A 12,083-nucleotide genomic window follows, 5' to 3' on the forward strand; every position below is an offset into this window, starting at 1 on the left:
TACACCAACTCCAGCATCCACACCCGCCTCTCTTCGTACACGGAGGCGGCAAGGTCAGTCCATGGGCCGGGTTACGATCCAAGAACCGAGGAGCGCCTTGATCCTCAGCTCGTGATGAGGGTGGGGCAAGGCAAGAAGCATGGGCGGTTCTGGATTGGTGACGTCGTCCTCGACACGGCCTCTACTCCTCCTCTTCACCAGCTCCGAGCATCGAGCACGAGCTCAAGCATGCCCATACGCCAACGGTCGACCACGGTGTCGGCACTCTAGGTAAGCATTCTTGTTTCATTTGTTGTTCTTTGACTTTTACATACCTTACCTATGCATTATTGAAACATTGGGGTCAAATGCTGCAGGCCCAGGTGCAGGAACTGTAGGCCGAGCGGGAGGCCCAGCGGGAGCAAGATCAGCGGTAGATGGCCGAGATGATCAAGTTCATGCAGCAAATTGGCCAGCAACAAGGTTGGGCGATCCCACAGACGCTGCTTGCTCCAGATCCACCTCCACAACGTCCTGATTCTACCCCGGTGAGTATAAGTACGAAGTTTTACTTTCTATGCTGAAACTTAGAGAAACCTAGTGAAACCTAGATAAACCTAGTGGTGGTGGTGGTGTGGTGGTCATGGTGGTGGTGGTCATGTGGTGTTGGTGGTGATGGTCACGGTGTTGTGGTGCTCATGGTGGTGGTGGTGGTGTGGTGGTGGTCATGATGGTGATGTGGTGATAGTGGTGTGGTGGTGGTGGTGGTGAAGTGTTGGTGGTGAAATGTTGGTGATGGCGGTGATGTGGTGGTGGTGGTAGTGGCGGATATTTATCTTGCATATTTATCTCTTCTCTTGTCGCTTACGTGCAATCTCTTCTATTTTGTGCAGCATCAATCGTGGGCGGCGTTGAACCACCTCGGAGGGTTGCCGGGATCGCACTTTGGGCCATCCCAACCCGGACTGTCGCCGTGAGCTTCAAATGGCAGCCGTTTGTGATATAATGCACTTGTGAACTTTGTGAACTATGCTTGTGTGTTTGGACTTTGGATTTGGGAGTCGAGATTGTGATACTTGTATGCTATGTTTGTGTTTGTGGTGGATTGTGATATATATTTGTATATATTTATGTGATATATAGTTGTGTTATATATATATATGATGTATATCTTGTTTGCAACGATGAAAGACTAAAAACAAAAAAAATTGATTTTTTTCACTTCTTTACCGAGTGTCATGACCATGACACTCGGCAAAGCTGGGAATCTGGGACACTAAGCTTCCCAGCTTTGCCGAGTGCCATTGTCAAGGCACTCGGCAAAAAAAATTAAAAAAAAAACAAGCTGCTGAGCCGAGTGCCTACCTACCGCACTCGGCAAAGAAAATCCAAAAAAAAGAAAAAAAGCTTTACCGAGTGCCAGATTCAGGCACTCGATAAAGAAAGATTTTTAAAAAAAAAAAATAAAAAACACATTTCTTTGCCAAGTGCCGACGCGTGGCACTCGGTAAAGGGGTCGTCACTGTGACCTGACCATCACGGCGGCTTTTCTTTGCCGAGTGCCGTCGTGGCACTCGGGAAATCCTTTGCCGAGTGCCCGACATGCGGCACTCGACAAAGAAGCCTTTGCCGTGAGGGGATATGCCGACAGCTCTTTGCCGAGTGCAGCACTTGGCAAAGCACGCGTCTACTGTAGTGCGTTATCATTAACGTGAATAATGGTGATTAGTTGATAAATGGAAAGTATTTAATGTAAAACTGATTTTTGTCCTTACAATGCATTGGCATGTTCGTTTCGCTGAAATTTGGCTTATGCTAATTTATTGTGAGAGAAAAATATTGTTCCATCGCTGAAAATACTGCTAAAATAGTTTCGAAGAACACTATATTTGGGGACACATTTTCAATGCTACGATGTACTATATTAGAGGACGGAGCGAGTACTCATCTAGAAAATCCTCAATCTCTTGGCTTCCGTACGGCAGCTCCAGTGCTAACATCGAACCGAGTCTGGCTGGTCTTGTCAAAATCGATGTCGAGGATGGTTCGTCCTCCCTGGTGTGAGCGCCGATTAGTGGATCCACAGTACAATAAAAAATAGTACGTTTGTTTTGCCTCAGCCATATGTGCAGGTAAGAGCAGCTCCAGTGTGATGAATATCAAACCAAGAGCCTGTCTAACCAAACCATGAACACTGCAGCCAACGAACCGTAGACGCTAGAAGCAAAATCAGATGCTACAGACTCAGCGAACACAGGTGAATAAAGTAATCCCAAACAAACACAAATGAGCATAGGTTGGAACTTTCCGTCTACTGAGCCGCATATAGAGAAATAGTCCTTTTTATGTGTATAGGGCCCACACAACTGATGTTCACACAGGAGGTTGCCGAACAGAACTTTCGTTTACCCCTTTGGAACCATATGGTGCGCTGTAGCACTAGAGCTGCTCTAAGTATAAGCTGGTGTTTGGTTGCCCCTTTTAAATTTTAGTCGGTGTCTCATCAAATATTTGACATATGCATGGAGTATTAAATATAGACTAATTACGAAACTAATTATATAGTTTACGACTAATTTGCGAGATTAATCTTTTAAGCCTAATTAGGCCATGATTTGACAACGTGGTGCTACAGTAAACATGTGCTAATGACGGATTAATTAGGCTTAAAAAATTCATCTCGTGTAGTACTGACGGATTATGTAATTTATTTTTTTATTAGTATCCAAACACCCCATACAACATCTTCCCAACACACCTCCTAAATTTTAGTCGTTGGATCCAAACAACACCTAAGACATGGCTCGTTTCCAGGGACTAAAGTTCAGTCCCCGTCACATCGGATATCTGACACTAGTTTAGAGTATTAAATATAAATTAATTATAAAACTAATTGCATAAATAGAGACTAATTTGTGAGAGAATCTATTAAGCATAATTAGTCTATAATTTGACAACATAGTGCTACCGTACATGTGCTAATGATGAGTTAATTAGGCTTAATAAATTTGTCTTATAAATTAGTCTCTATCTGTGCAATTAGTTTTATAATTAACTCATGTTTACTCCTTCTAATTACGCCCATGGGGAATCCTCAAGCGTTAAAGAAAGTAGTTATCGTTCTGTTCGTTCGGCTTATAAGCCGTACTTTTTCGGTCAACGAACAGTATTTCTCTCTCACAACAAATTAGTCAATAGTATTTTTAGTCATGGCTTATCAGCCAAACGAACAGAACGATAGTTACGAAGGAAGGGAAATTTTGGTCAACCTCCCGGAAGTTTCCCCAGTGCCTTGTTATTTGACAATTAATGAGAGCAAGATTAGTAAAAACAAATAAATTGTACTTTTGATGTGATGTGAATCTTTGCTCTGGTCAGACGGCGGTTGCTTAGGCACATGGTCAAACAAAGCGCGAAAATGACACAAGCGCCAGATTTGTTAATGCTAAAACTGATGTCATTGTTAACAACTTTCTAGACACCACCGTCGCAACTTGGGGAAAGAATATGTTTGAATTTGATAGGTTTTGATGAAGGCGTAATTTCTGCATAGTGGTACTAATAAAGAAACCACAAAAGAATAGATTGGACACCGCTACACCAGGTCAGTCCACTCCAATTGCCTGGCCTAGAGTAGTTGATGACAACCCACGCTCAGTCCGCTCTAATTGGGCGTTCTGATGTAATGGGAAGCTTCGCTCTGGGTAGATGGTGCTTGCTTCACGAGTAAGGATCCAGCCTCGGGACATGGTCAAATAAAGCATGAAAATGTCACAAAGCGCTAGAGTTTGTTAATGCTAAAACTGATATCATTGTTACAGAATTTCGAGACACCACCATCGCAAGTTGTGGAAAGAATATGTTTAGAGTTGATACTGTTAGATTTTTCATTAAAAAAGTTATTGAGGCGATTCACCATCGTCACTCGTCAGCGTGAAGTACCAATCTCCGAGCGGGTCCCATCAACCTTAGCTCAAGAGAACCTCGCTCTTAGGGTGTGTTTAGGTATTGTTTAGTTCCCAAAATTTTACAAAATATTTTAAGATTTCTCATCACATCGAATCTTTGGACGCATGCATGAAGCATTAAATATAAATAAAAAATTAAACTAATTACACAGTTTAGACGAAATTCACGAGACGAATCTTTTAAGCCTAATTAGACTATGATTGGACACTAATTGTCAAATAACAACGAAAGTGCTACAATACCATTTCGCCAAAAAATTCGTCAACTAAATAATTTTTTGGGTGTCACATCGGATGTGTCGGAAGGATGTCACATCGGATGTGTCGGAAGGATGTCGGGAGGGATTTTTGGATACTAATAAAAAAACAAATTACAGAACACATCAGGAAACTACGAGACGAATCTAATGATACTAATTAATCGGTCATTAGCACATGTGGGTTACTGTAGCACTTAAGGCTTTTCATGGACTAATTAGGCTTAAAAGATTCGCCTCGCGATTTTACCGAGAACTGTGCAATTAGTTTTTTTTCATCTACATTTAGTACTCTATACATATGTCAAACATACTCTTTTACTGTAGGAGGTAAAAAAATTTGGAAACTAAACACGCCCTTAGCTTCCTTAGCTTAAGAGAACCTCTTATAACCTTTCAGAAAAACAGAGGGCCTCTTGGCTCCTCAGTACCGCCTACACCCTGTTGCCTTCTCTTCCTTACTCTCCTTCCCACAGCCTGCAATGGATACTCTCTCCCCTCCCTCCACTGAGCACCACCGAGAGGAAGGGCTCCGGAAGGGGCGCCTCGTTTTGTTCGGGCTGCTTACCTCCTACTCCGGCCTGTTGATGTACCTCTTGTGGGGCGACTTGGTGTCCGTGGCCTCCGTCGGGGTGACCTACGTCGCCGTCGGCCTCCTGCTCGGCAGGCGCTTCGGTTGCTGGGAGCCGAGAACCGACGGAGGAAGACGATGGCTGGGCTTCGTCATCTGCTTCCTCTTCCTGTCGCTCGGGGTCCTTCAGGTACCCAGGGTCCTTCAGGTATCCAGGTTGGCGCGAACCGCGGCGTCCTCGACGTCGGCGCCGATGCTTGTGGCGGCCGCGGGCGCGACCGCTCTCGGGGTCGGAGGCTGCTGCGCGTACTTGCTTCACCGACGTACCTGGTATGTGTTGGATCTTGATTCTTGAGCTCAAGTCATGGTATTTAGTGGCGATTAAGGTCTGGTTTAGTTTCAAAAATTTTCAACTCAAACTATCGTATCGTATCTCACGGCACATGCACGAGTATTAAATATAGACGGAAAAAAAACTAATTGTACAGTTTGTTCGGAAATCGTGAGATGAATGTTTTAAGACTAATTAGTCTATGATTAGCCATAAGTGCTATAGTAACTAAATGCGCTAATGATAGATTAATTAGACTTAATAAATTCGTCTCGTAGTTTTCAGATGAGCTATGTAATTAGTTTTTTTATTAGTATCAAAAACCTCTTCCGATATCCCAAAACATCTGATGTGACGTTAAAAATTTTCATTTTGCGAACTAAACGCAGCCTAACTCGTCAAAATTCTGACGACTGATTATTTATTTGCAGGTCGAAGCAGCAGCGCCCTGAAGCAATCTTCTTGCCGCTTAGGCAAGATCCGCGCTGTTGATTGATTGGATATATCTTGTCTCAACTCCAATGAGATATATGTGTACTTTCTCAAGAGATGGCACGTTGTTCAGAATGTAGTACTAGTAATATCAAGATGCATAAATGTTCGAGGAGGGGTCGATCTTTTATGTAACTGGCGTGCTGTTTAGAAATGGTTGTACTGCAAAATGGAATGTTCAGACCTTTTCTTAACTTGTTTGTGCATTTGGAATATATATATATATATATATATGCATTTGGTTGTGCCCTGTATCGAAGAACCTGTGACTCTGTGAGAAAAGAACACGAATAATCAGAACTATTTTATTTTAAGAAATAATCAGAATTATTGGTACCCAATAGGCAAATACGACACGGATATATACGGTTTTGAGTTCTCCCCCTCGACTAGAAGAGGGCAACAATTTCGTTACTCTTCAAATTCGTACCCTAATGTAAAATTATTCGACGCCTCTTCTAGAAATAAACCCCAGCTGGTTGAACCATATCTTATCAGCATGTTCGCTTGGTCGTAAACAATCGTAAATTTTCAGTCAGAATAGTATTTTTCTCTCACGCTAAACCAGTCAGCAGTAAATAATCCACGATCATCAGTTGGTTTCGTTTCACTCTGGAACAGATTCCAGATGTCGGTGCGTTACCCTGCCAAGATGTTAAGATACACAACTATTAACTACTATCTTCCATGTGAGTATGATAGAATTCTAATTTACTCTAGTTGAAATTATCGAAGCGAATGTCGTACGGCCAACATTGTCCCAAATGATATTCCTGTCAACAGTAAAACATCGGGCATAATTCGTAAAGGAGGTGAGCTATTGTCATGTGGGGCCACCATTATTACTCCCTAGATGGCGCCAGCAGCAGCGGCACTCCAGGGATCAGCATGAAGGCGAGAGTTAAGAGTATTAAAGAGGGCAAGAATTAGATATTTATGGAGTTCTTATTCATCTTCGTCGTTCTTAGACTGTCTCCAACAGAAATAACCCAAACACGATACCCATTCAGTAGTATAGGTCACCTACAGTAAAAAGCTCTCGCAACCAAATCTCGTCTTCTCCAACGGACCCAGACCCAAATCCACACCCCTCTCTCTCCCTCCCTTGTAGGGAGCCCGGCGCCCCTCTATTCGTTTCATCACCACGAGCAGCGTGGGCTCCTATCGTAGGGGAGGGCCACGGGCACGAGCACGGCGCGGGGACGTGCATGCTGATCTTTGGAATGTCGATCATTCTTATTAATTTTTGTCGTCAACCATAGTCCAAAACTCTTGTAAATAATTATATTCATAGTACTCATTCCTGGTAAATATCAACGTTAGGTATGTTTGAGAAAAATTCATAATAAGAATTCTCGTAAATATTATTTGTGCAAATTCTTGTAAATATTGTTAGCATTGTCGTAAACAGAATTTTTGTCAATATGCATTATTATAGTAACTTTTTTCATGAAATTATGGTAAATCTTTTCTAATGCTAATTTTGTCTGAGAAATTCAAATTATTTTAATCAGCTTATGACAAAATTGGTCTCGTCACTATACTCAGATTCTCGTAACACATGAACAATTACATTAGTTCAACTTGTATACTACTCATCAGTTACCCGTAGCACGTAGAGTATTCTCGTAGCCCATTCCTATTTACTGGAATATATTCTTTACTAATTTTTGCGGACAAGGTATGATGTATTCTCGTAACAAGAACATTTGCATTCTTTACCATATTTGCATGCACGTCGAACTTGCATAAATCACGGCCGTAATCATGGATCCTGAGCTTTTGTACATGGATTTACTTTTATGCAACCACAAATAACTACTAGCCGGTGCGTTGGCTCATGCAGCTCGTTCGGCTTGCATGCGTGAGCTGTATAGCAACAGACTCGATAGGAGCCATGCGGAATTATCGGCACATGGGGAGCGACGTTACCAAAACCGAGTTGTTGAGACTAGCGGTCTCACACAGCGTGGGAGAGACAGAGGCCTTCGTCCGTCAGGCGTCGCCCTCGGACGGAGGCTCGAGATAGGCTCGACAGGTGGGCGTGTAGGAAGCTGGCATAGAAAGCTAAGGTTTCATTAATTCATCCATCACCCGTTGCACTGTTACCAGTGTTCCTTATTTATAGGGCTCAACTACTTCTTGACATAATTTATTACAATGCTCCTCAACTGCTACAGTACATTCCTATAATATTCCGCCACTAGTCTCTTGTTTGCAGGGCAATCTTGCCACACCGTCTTCAAGTAATGGGCCTCCATAAGCGGCCGGCCCACCGTGCCTCGGTCTTCGGCCCAGAGGCCTGGGTTCCCGACGCTGGCCTCCGTCTTCAGGGGCGTGCCGTTGCCTGCGTGGGTCTCTGCCGGTCCGGTCGGAGACATCATCCGTAGGTCTCCGCCCGGCCGCGCGGGGGCCATACTGGTGCGCTCGCGCGGACTACGGGCGCCTGCGCTTAGGTATCTGCACACACTTAGGCAAGATTGTTTGTTTGATTAGTTCAGGGGTAGGGCGGCCTCCGCCCTCATCACCGGAGATGCCCGTCAGCCGAAGCGGGGCGGCGTCCGCCTGAGCGGTCGGAGATGTCTGTGCCTGACCCGAGCGAATCCGCGACAAGCTCGCTGAGCCTCGTGCGGCGCCCAACGAGCATAGCCAGGAAAGTTCCTTTAGTCAGCGCCAGATCTCCGCCCTAAGACGGTCGAATACGCCTTGGCGACACCTCGCCGTCGGAGGCCTTCGCCACCCGCCGAGGCCGTGCTACAACAGTTCCCCCCTTTTGAGACCACGGTTCGCCTGAGCGTGCCGTGAGCTCAAAACGCCTTGACCAAAGGCGTTCGCGGGGGCGGAGGCCACACGCATTGGCGTCTCCAAGCGAGGCCCCGCTACTTCCCCCCTGGCCCGCTCTGGCGCGGCCGCTGGTCTCGTTGAGAGTAGCCGTTGGGCAGCAAATCTAGCCGTTGTCCTACGGTGTAGCCGTTTACGCCGTGTCAGTTTCCGTTGTATACCTTGCGACTTTTTCGGAGATGACCGTTGTGTGGCAGGCGAATTCTCCGGAGATGACCGTTGTATGGCGGGAGCCGGACCGCCTGCCCGCGGCCTATATAAGGGCGTGGTTGGTGGCGGGGTCCCGCCCCGCATTGCTCATTCGCTTTCCTTGCCTCTGAGAAATCGCTCTCTGCTCTCTTCGCTTTCGCCTTTTGCTGCCCTCGTGCGTTCCATCTTTCTACCTGCGTCTCGCGCTTAGGCTGCTGTCGCGGTGGCTTTCTTTTCCGCCTCCGCCCATACTCGCCGGCCTGCCTTTTTCGGACCCTATCGCCACCTTCTCGGCGTTAGGGCCGCCGGCTGGGGTGTGTGTTTTGAGGAGTGCATGCTTGCCTCTGCCTCCGCATTGGAGTTTGAAAAGCTAGTGGAGGAGGATTTGGGTAGTGTCTCTGCATCCGTCGAAGACCTGATCGCTGTGGATTCCAGAGATATGGCGATAAAGTCTTGGGATTTCGGCCCCTCCTCCATTGCTAAAGAGGCAATCGCGGAGATGTTGAAGGAATCATGTTTTCCTTCTTCGAGGGTAAAAATCCCTCCGCCTGGCCAGACTGTTCTGGAACCGGAGGAGGGATATGCGGTGGTCTTTCGGGACTTCTTCACCTGCGGTCTCCACCTTCCTTATATCCCTTTCCTCCGCCGGGTGTTGGAGACCTTCAATGTCCAGCTCCATCATCTGACTCCTGCTGCCTTCCTCATGCTCAACAAATTCTGCTGGGCGTGTGTTTCTTATGGTGCCGAGCCGGATGTGGACACCTTCTGCGCGTACTACGAGCTGCAAAAACAGCCGAAGAAGAAGAAGGAGGTGTGGGATGGCAAGGAGGTGGAGGTGACCTACCAGTATGGTAGTTGCACCTTTATGTCGAAGAGGAACCAAGGCGTAGACCGCCTGGAGATCTCTTTTTGCCAGAAGGGCAAGTGGGACCACGACTGGCTTGAGCAATGGTTCTACGTGAAGACCTACGGGGTCCATAGCACTACCGAGGATGGTGTGGAGGTCTCGGAGTATCCATTGACTTCAAGGATGGAGGAGATGGCGCCGCACACGCGCGTGGATCTGCCGGAGGAGGTGTCTCCGGCGAGGGAGGCTTGCGACCAGGCTTTTGCGGCAGCGTGTCGCTACTCCGGTGGCCGCGACCTGGTGGAGGAGATTATGGCCTCCAACTACTGGCCCCTGGGAAAAAACAACCCAGCCTTTCGGCTGGAACAGGTGAAGGTTCCCGTTTTTGGGCTGGAGGTCGGGATTCCGTTCCCCCGCTTCGGTCAGCCTTTGGGGGAGGGGGTGACGGAGGACAGTTTCGTCTCCGAGGTTGAGGAAGCCGCCATAGGGTTGGTTGGCAAGATTTTTGAGCGTGAGTACACGTCTCGGAGGGCCGTGGCAGGCACCATGCCGTGGCTCAATCGAGTTTTTGAGGAGGTCGGGATCGTCTACCGGGAGCGTGAGGTTCTCACCGAGGTCCTGGCTTCGATTGAGAAGAAGACGAAGAAGGCCTTTGAGAAGAATGTTACGACAGAGGCTGAGTCTAAGAAGAGGAAGGGCGCCGTTGTTGCTCGGGCGCCTACGAAAAAGAAGAAGAGCGGTGCTCTATTGATCGCGCCGGCCGTGTCTTCTGCCGGTAGTGCGGGCGTTGCCTCCGCTGGCAGTGAAGACGTTCAGAGCTCCTCCGTCTCGTCAGTGGATGTGTGGGTTGCGAGCGGAGAGGATCGCGGCTCTCCTGTAGCTCCGATGTGCCCTGTGAGCGGCGCTGGGCATCCGGAAGCTAGCGCTGCTCCGGCGTGCTCCTCGCATGGTGCTGTGAGTGTCGGCGAACAACCGGAAGGTAGCGCCGCCGAGCCGATGCCTGACATTCTTGGTGGGCTGTGTTCAAGTTTTGAAGAGGGCACGGAGGCCATCTTGCGGCATGCTCCTTTGTCTCCCACCGTTGTTGCGCCTTCGCCCGTGCCGGTGGCCGACGTCGGGCAGTTGGAGGCCGTGCTTGCTGAGCAGGCCCCGGCGGCTTAGTCTTCTTCGAGTCCTCCGCCCGTCAGGCCGCTGGCTGAGGAGATCTGGCCCTTTGGGCCTTTGCCGCATGATATGGCGGAGACTTCTGCCCAGGGGGCGTGGCAAGCGGCCTAGCCTGGGCTTTTTATGAGTAAGTTTGTTTGGTGCACATTTTTGTGTTTACTATCTTCGCCCGGTTTATTTGTTTACATATTGTACCAAGTTCTAATACTGTGTACTTGTTGCTTTGTAGGTGATGTCATGGTTGGACTCCTCACCCCGAAGGAGCGAGCGGCCGCTGCCGGCGTCAGGTTCGGTCCGATGCAGCCGGGGCTGATGGCGCCGGGTCCGAGTGAGTATAGAATGTTTGGCCTGTTGTTATTGCCTATTTCTGATCGGCCCTCTGACCTGAGCTGTTGTTGTTTTTTTTACGCAACCTCCTCTGACACTTCTATCTCAGGTTGGGAAGAGTGCTATCTTGGTGTTCTTGGAGACGTCGGAGGTGGTCTTTGGCTGTTGGTGTGTTTATCGTGAGATTTGCTTTTCTCACCTTATTGTTTTGTGTTTGTTTGTTCTTCTTTGAACAGATCGCTTCAAACAGCGTATGAGGGACATGGATTTCTTCCAACTTCTCCGTGTTCATCTAGAACACCAGAGTCTGGTGCGTCTTCGGCGGTTTGCCCCTTTTTTATTATTTTTTTTATGTATGTTCGCTTTTAGACTTGTTTTTGATTCCGTTGCTGATCGCCTTGGTCTTCTTCTTTCTGGTCGTAGGGGTATCACACAGCCGTTGTTATGGAAGAGCGCTGCACTCGTGAGGTCTCCGACCGAGATACTGCGATTGAAGCGCTAAAGGCGGAGATCAAGCGCCTGGAAGGTGAAAAAGGGGGTCTGTCCAACTCCCTTGCAGCTCTCCGCCTGTCTCTGGCGGAGAAGGAACGAGAAAAGGATGGTTTGAGGGTCGATCTCGCCAAGGCCCAGGATGCAGAGGTTTTGTCCGCTGAGCAGGCCCATAGGGCGAATGAGCTGGCTGAGGGTCTTCGGCGAGAGCTTGCCTCTGAGAAGGAATCCGTAGCTGCGGTGGGGGAGTAGCTGTCTTTGACGACGAGGTGTTTGGACTCGGTCAAGGGGGTCCTTGCTGCAACCATTGGCCACTACCGGGCCACCGTCGTCGAGTTCGGAGGCGAAACCTCCACTCCTCTGGAGGAAGACAACGTGTACGCCCTCGCCTCCTGGCTAAAGCGTCACCTTGCGAAGTTCCCCGGTCTGATCAATGGCTGCACGGACTACGGGGCGCTGACGGGAGTAGCGAATTACGCCAAGCTTTTGGCGCGCGGCGGGTGTACGCATACCGAAAGTATTCTGGAGGGAGCGCTACCGGGTCCAGAGGAGCTCGGTGAGACTTCTCTTGGTTTGCGAAAAACCTTGAGAAATTTCATTGGGCACTTTTGGGCTCCATTTGGGAGAT

At 48.0% G+C, this 12,083-nt stretch overlaps 1 protein-coding gene across 1 annotated transcript; it reads left to right on the forward strand.

Annotated features, from left to right (window-relative positions):
• Positions 1 to 4,625: 4,625 nt before the first annotated feature.
• LOC136471456 (uncharacterized) lies at positions 4,626 to 5,792 on the forward strand. Its single transcript, XM_066469185.1, has 2 exons — positions 4,626 to 5,105; positions 5,538 to 5,792. The coding sequence occupies exons 1-2, from the start codon at positions 4,687 to 4,689 to the stop codon at positions 5,596 to 5,598; spliced, it is 480 nt and encodes a 159-aa protein (XP_066325282.1). The 5' UTR covers positions 4,626 to 4,686; the 3' UTR covers positions 5,599 to 5,792.
• Positions 5,793 to 12,083: the final 6,291 nt, after the last annotated feature.

This window comes from Miscanthus floridulus, chromosome 8, assembly GCF_019320115.1.
Source record: "Miscanthus floridulus cultivar M001 chromosome 8, ASM1932011v1, whole genome shotgun sequence".
In the NCBI taxonomy this organism is placed as follows: domain Eukaryota; kingdom Viridiplantae; phylum Streptophyta; class Magnoliopsida; order Poales; family Poaceae; genus Miscanthus; species Miscanthus floridulus.

Bases quoted from the DNA above. Each gene is read 5' to 3' on its own strand.
- LOC136471456 (XM_066469185.1), top strand. From the start codon at position 4,687: ATGGATACTCTCTCCCCTCCCTCCACTGAGCACCACCGAGAGGAAGGG. The intron at 5,106-5,537 runs GTATGTGTTGGA...ATTTATTTGCAG, and splicing joins TTGCTTCACCGACGTACCTG to GTCGAAGCAGCAGCGCCCTG.